The 18,918-nt window shown below is 48.2% G+C and overlaps 5 protein-coding genes across 5 annotated transcripts; 4 read left to right on the forward strand and 1 right to left on the reverse strand.

The window, feature by feature from the left end:
* Positions 1-134: 134 nt before the first annotated feature.
* On the forward strand, positions 135-767 carry J3458_021394 (uncharacterized protein; the record flags this gene model as incomplete). Its single annotated transcript, XM_066122593.1, has 3 exons — positions 135-308; positions 365-561; positions 637-767. 3 exons carry the CDS (start codon positions 135-137, stop codon positions 692-694), a joined length of 429 nt encoding a protein of 142 aa, XP_065972351.1. The 3' UTR covers positions 695-767.
* A 630-nt stretch (positions 768-1,397) lies between these two features.
* Positions 1,398-8,233, forward strand: PKS1_2 (polyketide synthase; the record flags this gene model as incomplete). The annotated part of the gene is made up of 8 exons (XM_066122594.1): positions 1,398-1,717; positions 1,772-2,078; positions 2,132-3,119; positions 3,185-3,266; positions 3,329-3,474; positions 3,528-5,752; positions 5,805-6,563; positions 6,614-8,233. 8 exons carry the CDS (start codon positions 1,398-1,400, stop codon positions 8,231-8,233), a joined length of 6,447 nt encoding a protein of 2,148 aa, XP_065972352.1.
* Positions 8,234-11,124: 2,891 nt separating this feature from the next.
* On the forward strand, positions 11,125-11,913 carry J3458_021396 (uncharacterized protein; the record flags this gene model as incomplete). Its single annotated transcript, XM_007813535.2, has 1 exon — positions 11,125-11,913. One exon carries the CDS (start codon positions 11,125-11,127, stop codon positions 11,911-11,913), a length of 789 nt encoding a protein of 262 aa, XP_007811726.2.
* Positions 11,914-13,469: 1,556 nt separating this feature from the next.
* On the reverse strand, positions 13,470-14,153 carry J3458_021397 (uncharacterized protein; the record flags this gene model as incomplete). The annotated part of the gene is made up of 2 exons (XM_066122595.1): positions 13,470-13,477; positions 13,529-14,153. 2 exons carry the CDS (start codon positions 14,151-14,153, stop codon positions 13,470-13,472), a joined length of 633 nt encoding a protein of 210 aa, XP_065972353.1.
* A 2,181-nt stretch (positions 14,154-16,334) lies between these two features.
* J3458_021398 (uncharacterized protein) lies at positions 16,335-17,919 on the forward strand. Its single transcript, XM_066122596.1, has one exon. The coding sequence runs from the start codon at positions 16,535-16,537 to the stop codon at positions 17,432-17,434; it is 900 nt and encodes a 299-aa protein (XP_065972354.1). The 5' UTR covers positions 16,335-16,534; the 3' UTR covers positions 17,435-17,919.
* The last annotated feature ends 999 nt before the right edge of the window (positions 17,920-18,918 follow it).

Below are 18,918 nucleotides of genomic sequence, written 5' to 3' on the forward strand. Positions count from 1 at the left end.
CGCCGAGACATTTCCTCTACCAAGTGGGTTATTTATAGCAGTACGAGTTGCCGACTCCTTTGCATCGCCGATCAGCACCGTATTTTAGGGTTTTTCTTTTTTCTTTTTTTTCTTTTTCATAACCAGAAGACAGAATGGCTATCTCCGCATCGCTTTCCTCCGAATCGCAGCAGCTGTTATGTCTCACCATTACTGCCTATCGCAAACCCGGGCTTAGCGAGTCGGCCTACCGAGAGTACATGACTAAGATCCATGCTCCCTTGGTTAGCGGTCTCATGGAAGAATATGGCATTGTTCGGTACAACATGGTAAGCTGTTTATTTCTTAATCGTACATACTAGGAAAGATTCTTATACCGTACAAGACCCACAACAATAGTAAAAGCCGGCCATTACTCTTCCAGCTGTACGATCCTGAATTCTCCAAGCTGTCTGACTATGATTGCATTGTGCAATTCGTATTCCGGCGCATGGAAGATTTTCAGCGGATGAAGAGTGACCCGCGATTCTTGGAGAAGGTGGCCCCTGATCACCAAAAGTTTGCAGACACTTCAAAGTCGACGTAAGTAACCTTTGCATTCACATGACTCTACATGGCGATCAAAAGGCTGGTAATAATTCTATTCCTACTATCTAGCATGACTATTGGCTATTTTGAAGAGTTTTTAGATAATGGCAAGCTTGTACCTAAATAAGGAGTATGCAAATCAAACCGTAGCGATAAAGCTTCAAGCGAGTTTATTTTAGTAATTGCAAAACAAATCACATCTTGAAGCAAACAGAGTTTGCATGTGCTGTTAAGCTACATCGTATCCAACTTGTAACGGTGTGCTTACTTATGTCGTGGCTGCCTGCAGTCTTTGGAATGTAGGACTGCGCTAAACTTTGCGTCAGATAACCGAAACTTTGATCTAGCCAACTACAGAAAACCGGAATCAACGTTAGTATATCTTGCAGATCTTAGACCATTCTGAATTGCGCTATTTTGCACTTTGTTGTCTGAGCGATCCTGCTGTGAATTTCGATCCATTTGACTGTTTTTGACATGACATGTAACTTCTGCATCCACCAACAGCGTTAACCCAAAGTTAGACCGACGTTCCAGGCCATTATTCTCGAACGTGTAACCTGCCGTCTTCTGATAATAAAGTTTCGAACGCTCGGATCTTGCTACTCCCTGGCCCTGGAATGGTATGTGTGTGACCTCATGATTATTAACTACGGCCACTTTTTAAGCAATCTCATCGCTGGAAGCGGATTTTGTAATCTTTCTGCAGTACTTAAGTCAACTCTAAGGAAAACAAATAACAAAACTGTTAAATCAATATCTGTGCTTTAATATCTTCAAGGACCTAATGATCTTGAGTCCGTTGGACCGGACGCAACGTTCAGATCAACATGGAACACGTGACGATCAAGCAGTCCGGTACTAGAGCTGATCCATTTCGAGTCTTCATTTTTGGAGACCAGAGTAGCTGTAATTTATCGAATTTGCAGCTTCTGCTTCTGAAAAAAAGCAACATCTACTTGGCGTCCTTCGTCGATCAAGTCAACTTCACCTTGAGACATGAAATAGCTCGCCTCACGACGGCGGAGCGCCAATCATTCCCTGCTTTCTCTAGTATACAAAATCTTGTCACTCGAGCACTAAAGAAGGATAAGAGCGTGGCCCTAGAGAGCACCTTGGCAACCATCTATCACTTATGTTGCTTTCTCAAGTAAGACGCTCACTTTCTCTCTGCTCTTGCGATAAGACTACTTACAGGTCACAGCTACTTCGGAGACGGCCAAGAGGCATATCCAACGGGCCCAAATACCCACATCTCGGGGTTGTGTATTGGGGCATTGGCCGCAGCCGCAGTTAGTTCTTCGAAGTCGCTAGCTGAGCTGGTTCAGGCAGGTATAGATGCAGTTCGCGTGTCACTCAAAGTTGGCCTCTTGGTTGCTCGGACAGCAGCTTTGTTCAGCCATCAGGAGCCCAACGGGACCTCTTCGTCACCTTGGTCATATGCCGTTCCCGACTCACAATTACCACTGGCTTTTGCTGAAGAAGCCATTGAGTCTTATCAAGTCAAAACTGTGAGTAAAACTTGTCGTGCTGCTTCACAAGTCATCATCTGCTAAGGAAATAGAAAATTCCGCCTCTCTCATTGCCATATATTAGCGCAAAGGGACAGAACTCATGGACGGTCAGCGGACCGCCAGAAATTGTGCAGCACTTTCTAGAGTCTTCGAAATTTGAAAAGACTTTGAGATTAACGCCGCTTGCTGTGCATGCGCCGTATCATGCGCCGCACATTTTCTCCGCCAGAGATGTCGAACATATCATCCACGCTGTCGGTCCGGTCAGCAATATATCAAGCAAACTGTCATTTATTTCCAGCTCCTCTAGCTGCAATCTGCCAAACGGCGTCAAGTTTCAGGACTTGCTCTACAGGGCCGTTGAGGACATTCTAATCCTATCATTAGACCTGCGAGAGGCAGCTGAAAACATACGGCTAGTTCTCGAAGCAACAGATGACGTGCAGCAATGCGTCTTGTTTCCCATCTCAACCACCGTCTGTCCAAGCCTCAAACAGTCGTTTTCGCCTGTCTTGGCAAGCCGAGTCTCTATAGTCGACTGCATTATGGAAAGTGTTGCAGCGAATGCCGGTCCAAAGTCCACCTCTGGCCCGAAGCCAAGCGACTCCAAGATAGCTATCATTGGTATGTCTGGAAGATTCCCAGAATCCGCAGACGTTGAAGCATTCTGGGACCTTCTGTACCAAGGGCTTGATGTTCATCGGCCTGTACCACCAGATAGATTCAACGGAGAGTCATACTACGATGTCACTGGCAAGCGGAAAAACACATGCAAGGTTATGCACGGATGCTGGATCAACGAGCCGGGGCTGTTTGATGCAAAGTTCTTCAACATTTCGCCAAAAGAAGCCGAACAATCTGACCCTGGTCAGCGATTGGCTCTAGCAACCGCGTATGAGGCTCTTGAGTCGGCGGGCGTTGTTGCTGATAGGACACCCTCAACGCAGAGAGACCGAGTTGGGGTGTTCTACGGTATGACAAGCGATGACTATAGAGAAGTTAGTTGCGGCCAGAATGTCGACACTTATTTCATACCAGGTAAGCACTAAGTCCGGGCCATGGATTGCAAAGGGATGAAGAGCATTGATGCTGACTACCTTCAGGAGGGAATCGAGCCTTTACACCAGGGAAAATAAACTACTTCTTCAAATATTGCGGTCCATCTGTGAGCGTTGATACTGCGTGGTAAGACTTGATATGCTATCCGTGACAACTCGGATTCTACTAACATAACTGTCTGCAAACAGCTCATCAAGTCTTGCGGCTATTCACTTGGCTTGCAATTCCATCTGGCTAAATGAGTGCGACACAGCCATTGCGGGTGGTACAAATGTAATGACGAATCCTGACAGCTTTGTAGGGCTGGATCGCGGATATTTTCTCTCAAGAACAGGTGCGTATGTTGAGGTGTCAATGGATAACTTGACGCTTACAAGATATTGACAGGCAACTGTCATACTTTTGATGATGAAGCCGATGGCTATTGTCGTGCAGATGCGGTTGGAACCGTTATTTTAAAGAGGCTTGAAGATGCAATCGCAGATCATGATCCTATCCTCGGTATCATCTCCGGCGCTTATACAAACCACTCTGCCGATTCCGTTTCCATTACGAGACCACACTCCGGAGCTCAGGAGGAGATCTTTTCCAAGCTGCTTACCGAGTCCGGCGTCCACCCTCACCAAGTCAGCTACATAGAGATGCACGGCACTGGAACACAAGCCGGCGATGCGACCGAGATGACGTCAGTTCTGAATTGCTTCGCTCCATCCACGCACCCAAGGCGGCTGCCTCACGAAAGTCTTCACCTGGGCTCAACAAAAGCAAACGTCGGCCATGCCGAATCTGCATCCGGGGTTTCAGCCCTGATTAAAGTTCTGCTCATGATGGAAAAAAATATAATTCCACCTCACTGTGGTATCAAGGGCAAAATTAACCAAAAGTTCCCGACGGATTTGGACGAACGCAATGTTCACATAGCCAAGACGGCCACCCAATGGAACAGGCGCGATGAGTTTAACAATATTCGCCGCGCCTTTGTGAATAACTTTTCTGCTGCTGGCGGCAACACAGCACTGCTCGTGGAAGACTATCCACTTCCTACCGTGGACTCATCACAAGAAGATTCTCGGACGGCCCATGTGGTGGCAGTATCTGCCAAATGTGTTAAATCTCTCAAGGGTAACTTGGAGAATTTAAAGAAATTTGTTCAGAAACAATCATCCATTGAAGGCTTCTTACCCAAGCTGTCTTATACAACCACAGCTCGACGGATGCACCACCCATTTCGTGTTGCGATCCCAGCTGCAAGTTCTGATCAGCTGCTAAGTGCTTTGGATCAAGAGCTTAAACACGAAAGTTACAGATGTACTTCTGAATCACCCGTCGCTTTTGTGTTCAGCGGCCAGGGATCTCAGTATAGTGCCATAGGCCGGCATTTGCTGCACTTTACAATATTCCGCGATGAAGTCAACTCGTACGACATTTTAGCGCAGCGTCACGGATTCCCTTCTATCATGCCGCTTATAGATGGATCGGTCGATATTGAGGACCTTGAGCCGCTCGTCGTCCAACTCGGTACCGTATGTGTGCAGATGGCACTTGCAAGCCTCTGGATAGCATTTGGTATGCGGCCAGCCTATGTGGTTGGTCATAGTCTAGGACACTATGCGGCACTGAAAGTCGCGGGTGTTCTTACAGCAAGTGATACCATCTACCTAGTTGCCATGAGGGCTCGGTTGCTTCAGAACAAATGCAGCCGAGGAAGCCACACCATGCTGGCAATTCGAAGCAGTGCCGATGAGATGCAAGCCTACTTGGATGAGGACATTTACGACATTGCTTGCATCAATGGTCCACAGGACACTGTTGTTAGTGGCTGTATAGATGATATTGATCGACTATCTCAGAAGCTCATGGACAACCGCATCAAAGTCACAAGAGTTAATGTTCCATTTGCATTCCATTCGGCCCAGGTTGACCCCATACTGGACGAGCTTGAAGCCATAGCTTCTCAAGTCGAGTTTCATACCCCAAGGGTGGCAATTGGATGTCCCTTGCTTGGCAAGACTTTTGTTGCTGGCGAGACATCTTCACTTGGGGCCGACCACATAAAGCGTCACTGCAGGGAAACCGTCAACTTCCGTGACATTCTGCGGTCGGCCAAGGGCGATGGCTTAATCTCCGAAAAGACGGCCTGGATTGAGATAGGCCCACATACAGTGTGCTCAACACTTCTCAGGGCCAATATCAACCAAGATATTGTTGCGGTCCCATCTTTGATGCGCAATAAAGATGGGTGGCAAGTACTGGCTTCGAGCGTTGCAACTCTGTATCGCCATGGGTTACCGGTCGATTGGGATGAATATCACCATGACTTTGAAGCGTGTAAACAAGTATTGCGGCTACCAGCCTATAGCTGGGATAACAAAGTATACTGGATTCATTATGTGTACGATTGGTTACTCACACGAGGCGACCCTCCCGTCCAAGCTGCGGCTTCACTGCCAGCGCCTCCTTCTAGCTTCTCAACTGCTTCAGTACACCGAATTGTTCACGAATCCGTTGACAAGGGAAAGCTCACTCTTACGGCAGAGTGTGAATTCACCAGTGAACAATTGCGTGAAGTGGTATACGGTCACGTTGTCAATGGCAATCGCGTTTGCAGCTCGGTAGGCTTCATACTATGCAGCCTCATGTGCTTCCCTGCTAATATTTCTGCAGTCATTATATACAGACTTTGGCGTTACCTTGGGCCTCTATATCCTGGAAACATATCGTCCGGATCTCAAGGACCATTCCGTAGACGTCCAAGACATGGTGGTTAATAAAGCTCTGGTCCATAAAGAGGGTTCAACTATGCTCCTAAGGATCAATGTTATCCTCGACATGACTGATGGCAAAGCCGCAAGCATGTCCATCTACAGCGTCAATTCCAAGGGAGACAAGACTGCCGACCATGCCCAATCCAGCCTTCACTTCGAGCAGCCCAAGGTCTGGCTTAGGAATTGGGACAGTACTCAATACTACGTTGAGCGAAGCATCGAGTGGCTCAAAGAGAAAGCCGATCAGGGTCTCAACAGCCGCATGTCTTCGGGCGTTATATACAAGCTCTTCTCCAGCTTGGTTGACTACAGCACTGCTTATAAAGGCATGCAAGAGGCGATTGTAAACACCGAAGACTTCGAGGCTACGGCTTTAGTTCGGTTCCAAGTCGACGAGGGCAATTTTAGATGCAATCCTATGTGGGTGGACAGCTGCGGCCAGCTTGCTGGGTTCTTAATGAACGGTCATGCAAAGACTCCCAAAGACCAAGTGTTTATCAACCATGGCTGGCAGTCTTTCAGGACAGTGAGAAAACTCAGTAAAGATAAGACATATCGCACATATGTCAGGATGCGGTGCATTGAAGGGACTACTTATGCCGGAGACGTTTATATCTTCGACAATGAAGGCATCGTGGGTGTTTGCGGTGGTATCACGGTAAGGCTGCTCTTATGAAACTATAAACTTTTTGTCGCTGACTGGCGTAGTTCCAAGGTATTCCCCGCAAGGTTCTGAACACTGCGATGCCACCACCGAAATCTCAAAACGAGGCTCAAGTCCATTCCAGCCCTGCAAAATCTAGACCGAAACCCCCAGGGAGCGCATCCTCAGTACATTCGGGCCGCCTCGCGCGCCATACCAACATTGAACCCCTGAAGCTCGATGCGGCTTTGAAGTCGGCAACTGCTGCAAGAGATCCTATGCAGGCTCTTTTCAAGATCGTGTCTGAGGAGATTGGTATTCCCTCGGCTAGTGTTCAGAATGACCTGGTTTTCGCAGACTACGGAGTTGACTCTCTTCTTTCTCTGTCAATTTCTGGACGGCTTCGTGAGGAACTTGATCTAGATGTTGAGTCGTCGGTTTTTGAAACCTGCGCAACCCTCGCCGATCTTGCCACTCACCTTGGATTTGACACTTTCTCATCTGATCAGTCCTCTGGACAGTCGAGTTCTTGCGGTGGGCTTTCTCCCAGGAGCGATTCCACTGGGGAGATAACCAGCAACGCGACTACTCCGCCGTCTTTAAGCCCGCGAGGCTCAGTGTCTGGCAGTCAGTGCAAAGATGTGTGCGCTATTCTGGCAGAGGAGATTGGCGTGTCGATGAGCGAGATCACAAATGACACTGATCTTGGTGAATTGGGCATGGATTCACTCATGTCGCTGGCTGTACTCAGTCGTCTGCGCGAAGAGTTGGAGCTTGACTTGGAAGGTGACTTTTTCGTTTCTCATCCCAAATTCAGTTCCTTCAAGCACATGTTCCAACAGGGTCATGAAGATGAAATTGAACCAGAGCCGTCTGCAGAGTTGAAGCAATATCGCGCAACATCAACTCTCCTGCAAGGTAACCCCAAGTCTGCGCTTTATACCTTGTTCCTGCTTCCGGATGGCTCCGGATCCTCATTTTCGTACGCACCCATCAACGCGGTACGCAAAGACGTTTGTGTGTATGGTCTCAATTGCCCTTGGCTCAAGTCTGCCGAAAAGCTGGTGCAGTTTGGCCTCAAAGGACTTGCTACACTTTACGTCGAAGAAATTCGACGCAGAGCACCTCACGGCCCGTATAACCTAGGTGGGTGGTCTGCGGGAGGTATTTGTGCCTACGAAGCAGCAATCCAATTTACTCGAGAAGGCGAAACCGTCGAGCGTCTTATTCTCCTCGACTCTCCCAACCCCATCGGTCTGGAGAAGCTACCCGCACGGCTGTTTGATTTTGTCAATGGCCTGGGACTATTTGGAGACGGCAAGGCACCGGATTGGCTGCTTGCGCATTTTCTTGCATTTATTGACGCACTGGATGAGTGGAAGCCAGTGCCCTGGGATAAAGCCCTCGGTAGCAATACGCCACCGCCCATGACATATATTCTCTGGGCTGAGGATGGCATATGCAAGGGCACCGATGCACGCCCAGAATATCGAGATGACGATCCTCGTGAAATGAAGTGGTTACTTGAAAATCGAACAAACTTTGGAGGCAATAATTGGGATGTTTTGCTCGGTGAACCGGCGCTTTCAATTGAACGCATACAGGATGCGAATCATTTTACCATGCTGCGCAAGGGAAAGAATACCGAGCGTGTCGCGGCTTTTATTAGGAGTACTTTCGGTTGACCGGTATATAGCTTCTTCTGAAGGCGGTCAAGCTACGTTCTAACAGCTTGCATTTTTCTTTGGATTGGGTATACACAACATTAATTAGTTAATATTTATTATATCTTTGTAGAAATCGCCTTTAATATCCAAGTAAAACTGAAGCGAGAACCCAAGTAAAGAGGTGAAATTCGCCAAGGCTTGTTTCTATCACAGCTTGTAAGGTGGGCATAAATTCTCAGGTGTCATCAACTGACCGATCTGGAGCGCTATGGGAGCCAAGGTGATGTAATGGGTATTTCAGATCCTTGAATTGTCTCCTACGGCAGTAGTGAGGATAATGGAGTTGCATGGCTTGACGAACTCGTCGCTTGGAGTCAAGAGGATAAAGGACAGTATCAAGTATCTAGTCCCATTAGTAGGACCACAATCATGTTTGAACTGGATTACCGGTTTCTATATTGTTTTCGCTGCGCCTTGGTTTTCTCAAGGAAGGAAGGGAGAGGTGACCTCTATATATACATGAAAGGAACGCCCGGGCCTAGGGCTCTTACCCGGGCACATGTTCGTGTAACCAATAAGTCCTTTGTCGGTGAAGCCCCTTTGTTGGGCTTCGCGATCTGTTGGGCCTTTTCCGTGCAACAGCGCCCAAACCTCTCAACATACCGCAACGCAACCTTTTATATATGACGTTTGAGAAGGAAAGCTCGCCAGGTTGCGAGAATGACAACACTTGCGATGGATTCGGGTTTGCGGCTTCTTTATTATTTCGCCTCAAAACCAAGAAAGTGAGCAACATGGCTTGTAATGCGGCATTATTTGTGGTCTCTCACTGACAAACAATGGTCGGAATGGCGCCTTCTCAACTCGTGCGACCAATCAGAGCAGTGACAAATGAGACTCTCTCGAACCATTGTACGAGCCCGACTTGTGGCACCCTTGTAATTTTTTAGATGATTATGTGGTAGTTTACGGAGCTGGTTTGGCTTCTGTGTCGTACATAACTACGTGTTCATGTTTCACAGACACCAGACGATCCACAGCAAAAGACAGGGGATGGCGCTTTCATTGTTCGGAGGAACCGGTAATTGCCTGCTCTCCACCACGACATGGATCTGACTACTGGCTGCAGGAGACCAGACTTGTTTGAAGCCAGCCACTACGCGCTCTTTGACTTGGGCTTGAGGCTTGAACTAGCGGGATGCTCTAAAGTTGCAGATGTGGAGGGTCGGTCGGATATCTACCTTAATTAGAAGGTTAATATCCCCATCCACGATACAATTTTCCATCTCATGCTTACAATAAGATAATCACCTTGTCAGCTAAAATGGCAGAACTGTAGTGCAATTATTCATTCCCGTGTGGCCATTAAACCCTTGATAGGAGTCGTCACAGAGTCGGAAGGCCCACCACGCTACTTGACTCGTCCTAACGTTTACTGCGACATGAGCAGGAGCTGCCTTGTGATCCATGCAAATCTCTCCTCATATCAGTTCAAACTTCGACATGGGTGCGGTACATGGAGTGACGCCGCCCACAGACACGGAGAAGGAGGCCGGAAGGGTTTTCTAGGATACGCCGTCGGTACCAAATGTCGGCGGTTTGAGAGAGACCAGAGATTCCTGGGCCTAAAGTGTATTACGAGGCTACTTGCGGTATGTTATTGGTTCCTGCTCAGAGATATAATTATTGAATCATTTAGTGGCTACGAGGTCTACAACCGGGAGGATGCCTGAGATGTTTACGCCATGTAACCTTCTGTAACACGGTCTGAATATCACTGATAGGCTTTCCCTTGATTAGAGGCATTATCAAGGCTTCCAACGGTACATTTTATATGCATCTGGCCACTCCCTGGAATCGGTCGCCCTTTCGGCTCATCGGCGCAATTTTGAGGACCCTAGGTTGACCACCTTCAGGTTCCCTACTCAGAAGGAACTGTCCGTAGGCAGGAATCTCCATAGGTAATCGGTGAGTTACCTGAGTCAACTGGCATATCTCAGCAGGTAGAATAGCACTTGTCTTCACGATGCCTTTGCACAAAGAGGGCTTTGGCTGGTACTATTATTGATCTGAGCTGCGGGGGATACGCAGAGCTCACAGATCTGATTCTTTACCGTGCGTTATTGAGCCATCCCTGTTGGCTAATCGCGTACCTTACCGTAGTGGATGGCTTCCGGGGTATGGCCAACGACGTTGGGATGAAAAGTCGTGTGGGTGGAGTTATTCATGCGGTCCCCAGAAGAATAACGAACATTTGCCGATTATGGCGAATAGCCCGGTTCTGTCATCGAGCATTCGTGTTGAAAACAATGTTAGTTTGGAACGTCGAAATTACAGGGTCATTATCAAACACAGTCTGCTCCACCTTGCCCTTGGATTTAGGGAGTTTGAAGCCGACAATTCGGCGCCATTTGTTCATGAAATTGAATAAAAAACAACAGCCCTTGGACACGCCAAGCAAGGTCGAGGTTGGATTGCATGGTTAACGAAAACATGGAGAACTGCAAGGTAGTGTTCCAGTCGCATGAATCTTTAACATGTATGTGGATCGACCAAAATTTGGGAGTCCCTTATATCTGCGCTCGACTGCGTAGAAGACATGGAGCCGGGATATGCAATATAGAGAAGGACTATTCTTAATCTCCAGGTTGGATAGCATAGTAGCAGCAGCAGCATAAACGAGCTACGGCCTTGGCCAAGATATTCCACGTGAGAACTAGGTGTACTTGTCTCCAAGGAACCCCAGCGTATACTACATGAGAGAAGAGGATGCAAAAGACGTATATAATACATAAACTAGCACCTGCCCCGACCTGCCCCAACTTAAGACATCTCAAGATACTCGCTTGCTCAAGCCTCTCTTTCCGTTTACCTTCTGTACATTCCTTTATATTTCACATTCTTTCAACATGCGAACTTCTCTTCTTGTTACTGTGCTGCCACTTGTTGGCGCTATGCCTCGAAGTCCTCCTGGAGAGCGTGACACAAAGACTGTTGTTTCAGAAAGGAGTTGGCCAAGTTTTGACGAGCGGAACTCAGTCTGGGGACGGCCAGGTTGGAAATGGTCAGATTGGAAATGGCCAGATTGGCATGGGCAAGATTGGCATTGGCCACGCCCTGGTCCTGATAAGCCCGGGAATGGCAAGCCCGGCAATGACCAACCCGGTAGCGACGGCGGCGATGATTCTTGTGATCCCGACGACAATACACCACCATCACCCCCACAGGATCCGACTCCCACCAAGCCTGTGCCAACGCCAGGAGTGCCTCCTGTCTCTCCCGCCCCAACCGCTACCCAGGCCCCGCCTGGCGGCAACGGACCTGATTATATGAAAATCGTCAACAAGTGGATGGATGCTTGTGGGTTGCGCCAGCTGCAGTATGACCCTAAGTTGGAGAGTAATGCTCTCAAAGCGAGTCAGGAAAGCGATGGACAGCTTAAGCATAAGATGTTCCCGGGGACCATGGCCCAGGTTATGGCGCAGGGCGATCTTAGCTCTTTCGAAAGGGCGTTGGTAGGTGGATGGCTTTGCGAGACTTCATGGCGTTTCAAAGACCGCAGCGTCTGCAGCGGCGACCTAGGCAGAGGATGGAACCATATGGGCCAGACTGGACACGCAGATATCTTGTCCGACGCGCGATACACCAAGATTGGATGCCAGGCCGACCAGAATATTTTGACCTGTGACTGTGCTTAGAACTACTCAATTGGATTTACCACCAAGTGAATAGTGGCCGTTGGGTTTCGGCGCATTATCACAAGCCACGGGTTCCTCAGCCCATCGTTGAGGTCCAACATCGTGACCCCCTTGGCCCCCCTTATTTATCCTTCTTTGTACTTAGTATGTCTTTCCAATTAGCTCAAATCAATAAAACTTGGCAGGTTACAAGAATTCAGGCGGCGTTTCAAAATGTTTGTAGACTTTTATGGGGTGCCTAGCTCTTGCGCATGTATTCCTCAATATTATGAGTCTGATAAGAATGTGTGGCAACTTTGCTTTGTGTTTGTATCTTTCAATTGAGCTCTGCAATCTATGGACCTGGTAACGGCCCCAAATCTGTTTTACTAACCAAGTAGTGTTAGGTCACATCTTAACGGCAAAGTATTGCCGTCTTGAAATATTTCTCAAGCTATTTTGAGATTGAAAGAGGCCAAATTGTCGACCTAGTGGAAGTTGCGCCCCTTGAACGAAATGCGCGTCAACAGGAAGACATAAACGCAGCAGCCGAGCGGCAGAAGGCGATGGGTTGAAGAGCCAGAGGCATTGCCGGATGAGGCTCTGCAAAGTGATAATGTTGAAAATGGGAATGCTAGGAACAGTAGCAGATAAGAGCTGTTCCGCCACAATCTTCTTCCGCTAAGCGAGACGTTGATTCCTGATCCACCCAACGACTATCATTCCTCACCCGAGTTACAGCGTGGTTTAGTTCAACGCAAACTAGGCTAGCGGCAGGCAACTAGCATGGCCAAGAAGTTTCATACACGAAAAGTCTTTCTAGCGGTTCGGCAATTCTGCCAATGTCAAACCTGCCTGGCTTGTCCCTTGAAAACCTGGCCATCACACGGTTCTCGACAGACTGACTTACATGCGGCGTGACTAGAAACAGACAACTAATTTATATTTCCCCGGTAGCATGCGTTAAAGTCTCCCACGCTATGAACAAGGAATCTGGGTGTGAGGGCCGTGCAGCTCCAGTAAAATTCCTAGTGTTCCTCATTTTATACTTCTCTCCTAGAACGCTATATCCGGGCTCAGTCATATCTTTAATATTCTTATCAAGCGTACCATTACAAAGCCAGGCTGGTGGATTCGTGGACCCTCTCTTAGTATCGTACTTTGTGAGGAATTCGAGTGCGTATCTCAAGCGTGTGCCAGTATCCTCAGAGTATAGGTCTCTTCCCTGGATTCGCGCAGTCTCGGCTACATGGCTAATTGAGGCAATACCATAACTTGAGTGCATAAGATCTCGACAAGCCTCCATAGGTATTCCGTTTTCCAAGAATTTTGTTTGGCCATGCCACCAATTTACCAGCGTCTCTTTAGTCGTTCCTTGTGGCCTCTTTGGTTCAGAGCCATCTCTATAGAAAGAACTTGTAAGTATGACTGTAAAAATAGAATGGGCACATATTTCTTGGCGTACTTCTTCAGATAGATGTAATAGCTTGCAGCTTTAATAAAGCGTGTTAAGGAATCCTCATATAAAGTCCTATTATTTAAGAAAACCGCAATAGAGATGCTTGCTTCCATAAGACCTATATTACTTTTAATTAGTTGTATAAGCAAACTATATAGGGAGAGTGAAGATACTTACTTAATTCCCAGTTATTAGGCTTCTTAGATCCATGCTTAACGATTGGGAGATACACATGTTTAAGCATTCTCTTAAAAGACTCAATATCGTCCGATGTCCACCCAGCGCCGGAATATCGAAGGATTTCCGCTGCTCGGGCCCAAAGGGAAGCAGCCCATGCAGCTTGAAGGGGGGCATTATCCCCAGTATGCTGCTTGATAGTTTTTGCCCAGCCGTTCATAATAGAGATGGTGAGGTCAGCCTTGGATTGGTCTTTATGTGTAAACCAAGCTAAAGCGTTAAGGTAGGCTGCCATGGCATTAGATCGTTCGTCAGAGCACCCGTCGTCTGGCTTCGAATAAGCACCACATTTGACATTTTTGTGTGGCATAGGAGCTGTAATTTTGGCATAACGATGCTTCATCATGGCAGTGTAGGCATCAGTCCATGGATGCTCCCCGGCCTGGACCTTTGATCTCATGCGCCGCAGCTGGGACCTGTCAACGAATATACCTGGATGAACGAACTTGGTGCCCGTTGCCTTTACATCTTGACTGCGATCCGTAGAGTCAGATTTATCTCGCTGGATCATATGCGCATGAAGGCTAACGGACAGGGCCAGAATAGCCGAGAATAATTTTATCATGATGTCGAGAGTGAGGTGGTAGGAAAATTGTCTTGCAAGATATAGACACTAGATGCAGAGTGAAAAAAGCTTGGGTGGGATGAATAGGTTGCTCTAGGGATTACTCGCGTTATATATCTTGGATATATCTTGGTTGTGCAAAGCCGTCGATATAGCCCAGGGCACCACCGTGCACACCAAGCGAGTAAGCCATGAATGTGCGGACTGGGGCAATGTGCGCAGATGTTTTCATGAAACGATGCAATATCCATCTTGAAGTTACAGTCAAGGTGGGCCTTGTTTTCAATGTTACATTCAACAGGCATCCCACGAGGAGGAATCTAGCTCGTAGCACGTAGTTTGGCAAAGAGGGATAAAAATTGTTGGTCGGGTAGAGTGAATAGAGCCTGGAAGCATTGGCAGTCGATAAGCTGAGGATTACAGCTTCCCGCTGTACATCTTTAATAAATATATAATATAAGCGCTTTTTTAGCTTTCAAATAATTTATAAAGAAATACCCTTTAATAACTAGTTGATAAGAAAACGCCGCTCACGTGTAGTATCGTGAACCTTGAAATCTAGTATTAATAAATTACCACATGTAGCATTGACAGCACTTGATGGCTCCGGGTCTCTCGATGTCCGCTTTGCCTATTGATCCCTAGGGCACATGCAATTTGCTCGTTGACATCAGGTTTGGGGTCTTATCCGGTACCAGATGATTGAAGGAGCTCCACACAACGCTGGGGGCAGTTCGCATTATCCAATTTCCCCAGTTCGATAGCCAAGACAGCTGCATAACGCTCGAAAATTACATGATGCACCCCCACCCGTGCCTTCAGATAAAGATCCACGTGGCCAGCGACGGATTTGGGCTCCCATTCGCCGCCATTCGCACGACTCATCTAGAATTCCGTGGAACTCAGAGTCTGGGCAATGCATGCTTGACTCAGACGATTTGCCATGGCATTCATATGTTACTGTAGTGCAAAGCACTTTAGATCCGGTGGGCGTGGATTTTGCACGACTCGTGCGCCGCCCAACTTGTATGAGGAAGCAAACCACCTGTTGACAGCAAAGGAAAGCTCCTTGGGAAGCAAGACCTCGCATCTTACAGATACGATTATATAAGCTAATGTGTAGCGGAATTTCAAGACGGAATAAAAACAGCACACAAGAAGCTACTTGGTTGACGCACATCGCCGACTCACACACAGGGTTTGCCCCCAATGCGGACACCAAATATGGTGTAAACGGCTGCTTGAAGCAGGATAATCGACGTGGAAAACTAGAGTATAACAGCATGAGCCGATCAGCTGTTGTATACTTTGGCCCAACATTGCTGGTTATAATGAAACTGGCAAGCTAGTCTGTCAGCAAGCCACAAACCAGCCGGGACACACATCGCCGTGTGGGGCGCCCTGTTGGGAGGAAAAGTGGACTCGGTCACGTTACATGGTGAAATGAGGCACTGGGTACTAATAACTTATTACTGGGGACACTTTACGGAGTATGTCGCAGAGGATAAGGGGGGGACACACAAAATACTGTGGCGTGGCCACGTCCATTTTCATAATAACTAATGCCAATTGACATTGTCATAACAGCCCCCTCAATTGCCCTTTCCCAGAACTTTCCCGTATTCCCACTTTTCAAACTTTCCCCCGGAGTGCCTCTAGCTTCTGGATCGTCGTCACCATCTTTTAGATAACCTCTCTCCATCTACTCCGTAGAGGCATGGGCTAATAATCCAGAGGTGTGTGCGACCTCGGAAACTGCCTAGACCCGCCCCCCCCCCGGCCAAACAACTCGGCTCGCGGGCCGCGCCGGCAAAAGGCTGTTTTCCCCCTAGCATCCATCAGTCCATCTGTTGTTGACCCTGGCGTTGCAGGAATCATGGCCCCCGCAGACACTGCCGAGAACTATGATGAATCACCCAATGTTCCCGAGTCGGCGCGCCTGCTTTGACATGGCATCGAGACTGTCGATGCATCTGTCTCATCCGAAACACGGCAGGCCATACCGCCCAAATAAAGACAGCGCATAGTCAAGCTCCTTTACCTCTTTGCCTTCACCATGATGCTTGGCGACAACCTGCAGCTAGCAGCCGTTATCCAAATCTACGAGGCAATCATCTGTAACGACTATTACCAGACGCAGTCGTTGCCTTCTATGCAAGTGTCAGTGTCAAACATCACCTCCCCAATCCCGTCGCTTGGCCATCAATGTCAAGTCCAGCCTGTGCAAAAGGAGCTTGTTCTGGTGCGTGGCCTCCAGCATCCGGTCCCTCTCTTACCAGGCCTGCTCTGCACCGTGCTATACGGCCTGCTAGCGGAGCACATTAGGCGAAGACGGTGCTATCCTCCGCGGTGCTGGCATCCTTGCCGCGCTTTCCTGGATCATGGCTGTATGCTCCTGGCGATTCGCTCCGATCCGCTGGGTTCTGTTCTCGGGAATGTTCCTCTTCATTGGCGGCGGCGACGCCGTCACCTCAAGCATGCTCCATGTCATGGTTACTGACGCTACCTACCGGGCCGAACGTGCGCAAATCTTCTTGCATGTCCACGCGGCCGACGTGCTTTCGGGCTTCTTTGGGCCTGCAATCAGCGCCTGGTTGATGGAAAAGGGGCATCCCTGGACCGTCCTCGTACTGGCTGAAGTCGTGCTCTTTGGCACTTTTATACTTGCCCAATTCATCCCAGAAACACAGCACTTGACAAACGGGACCTACGATAACCCATCTGATGTTGATTCAACATGTCAACAACCCAAAACCTCATCTTCACAACGCTCTACTACATCGTCAGAGTCCACCAGCGAGACAATTTCTTTGCTCCTCAAAATCTCCAGCATACTAGCTCCTCTTGTTAGCTTGCTGAGAACAAATCGACAATGCCTGTTGCTCCTTGCCATATTCGCCCCTCAGGCCTCAGCCCGAGAGCTCTTTACCGTAACAGGCCTACAATACTCCAAAGCAAAGTATTCCCTCTCTTGCGCTCGCGGTAACGTACTACTCTCCCTTTTTCAAGGTGCGCAAGGCCTGTTCGTACTAGTGCTCCTCCCCTTGATCAACCGTACCATTGCTAAGCCGCGCGGCTGGACCGACTGGACTCGCGACCGCCTATACGCCATCGCGTCCATCGCCGCGGCGGCATTAGGCCCGATGGTAATCGGCCCTGCACCAGTTTTGGCCGTCGTGGTTATCGGGCTCCTTGGTGGCGCTCGGCATCTGCACAACGGGGTTGTTAATGAGTTTGTTGGGCGGAGTCGTGCGCCCGAACCAGGTGAGCACGGTCTATAGCGCCGCACTCATGCTAAGCATGGTCTCGAGGAGCGTGACAGCACCCGTCGTAAGTGCGCTTTTGGTAAAGGGTTTAGAGCTGGGGTGGGATAGGATGGGCCTCCCATTTGCAGTTATGGCGATGCTGATGGCCTGCGTCACGGTAGCAAGCGGTTTCATTCGGACATGGACAGTGCAGCAGTTGATGAAGAGTAATGTGATCCGTCACTAATTTCTTTGGGAATTGCCAAACAGGTCAGTTCATACGTCGGGTCTCTTCGGACTGCATGGCATTTGGGGTGCATCAGGACCCGGGTTTCGCCCTGCGTCTGTCCAGGGTTAGATTGCTGAGAGGAAGAGGGTCGGATTTGTCGGTTTCATTCGAGTTATATACTTTTATCTAAAAGTAGCTACAAAGCATTTCAATTTTATGCGTAACTTAGTAAAAGTAATTCTAATAGAGTTTTAAGCTATTTCGAGAATTTTCTTATTAACTAGCATTTTCATCCCGTTTATATTAGCCACGCAACTACCTAGATTATCGAAGCATAGGAACAGTGGTATGTGGTTGTGGCGACTTTAGATGAAGCAAATTTTCTTCAGTAGAAGCCTTGATATTTACGTGTCTTGCAAGAAGTTATAGACAAAATGCAGTGGGTCTATTATGCTCAATCTAGCTGCTAACCCTTTACACAACTCTGCGGGACCAGCCTCATGACTCAATGTAACGCGAGAATAACGCAATTAGGCAATCTGAGGTAACAAGGGGGAACAGAAACAGAAGGTAAGAAACAATGAAAGAGCGAGAGCGCGAGAGAGACTCCGTCACGCATCTTCTGGAAATACAAACACTCGCACCTCAATACTCTTCCGAGGCGGGGACATGCCACTAAATTATATTAATTGGTGCATACAGTATTCTCATTTTAATTTAGTGGCTTACCAGTGCAATGTTTTCGGGTATTACCCCGTGGGGCACGGTAAGCCGAATCAAATATCTTGAAGATGCAAACCTCTTGGCTAGCAATTTTGCTAAGATAGTAAAATCAGAACCGTTCACTCCACTTGACCAAATAGCTTTTTCGGACGAATTCCACGGTGACATACTCCAACTCATCCAGATCACCCATTGTCATTGTGCTCGCGTCACAAATGCCAAGTGGCCAGTGTTCGATAACGCCCCTAATAGGCCGCCAGACGCTGAGAAACGATCAATCCTGAGGACGGAGACGAGATGGAGCTCCTACTTGAAGATTTTCACCCTGTATTTTACAGCCACTTCTTTAAATTCCTCCTTGTGCAAAAGGAGATCCAGCCGGTCAAAGGCTCCGGCCGAGCTTTGGTATTCTTTCGTGTCAGCCCGAAAAGCCTGCAGACATATTGCCTGCAGAGAAACACTTACCTATGTGCACGGCCTCAGTTGGCCTAATTTTCTCATTTCGACCCTTGTCGATACTAGTGAGTCTCTGCTCAGATCCGCTATTTCGAAGGCTTTTTTTCATCAG

The sequence above is a fragment of the Metarhizium acridum genome (assembly GCF_019434415.1).
Source record: "Metarhizium acridum strain ARSEF 324 chromosome Unknown scaffold_579, whole genome shotgun sequence".
Classification (NCBI taxonomy): Eukaryota; Fungi; Ascomycota; class Sordariomycetes; order Hypocreales; family Clavicipitaceae; genus Metarhizium; species Metarhizium acridum.

What these genes read in the sequence shown, in the direction of transcription:
- J3458_021398 (XM_066122596.1), top strand. Translation starts at nt 16,535, where the DNA reads ATGGCTGTATGCTCCTGGCGATTCGCTCCGATCCGCTGGGTTCTGTTC.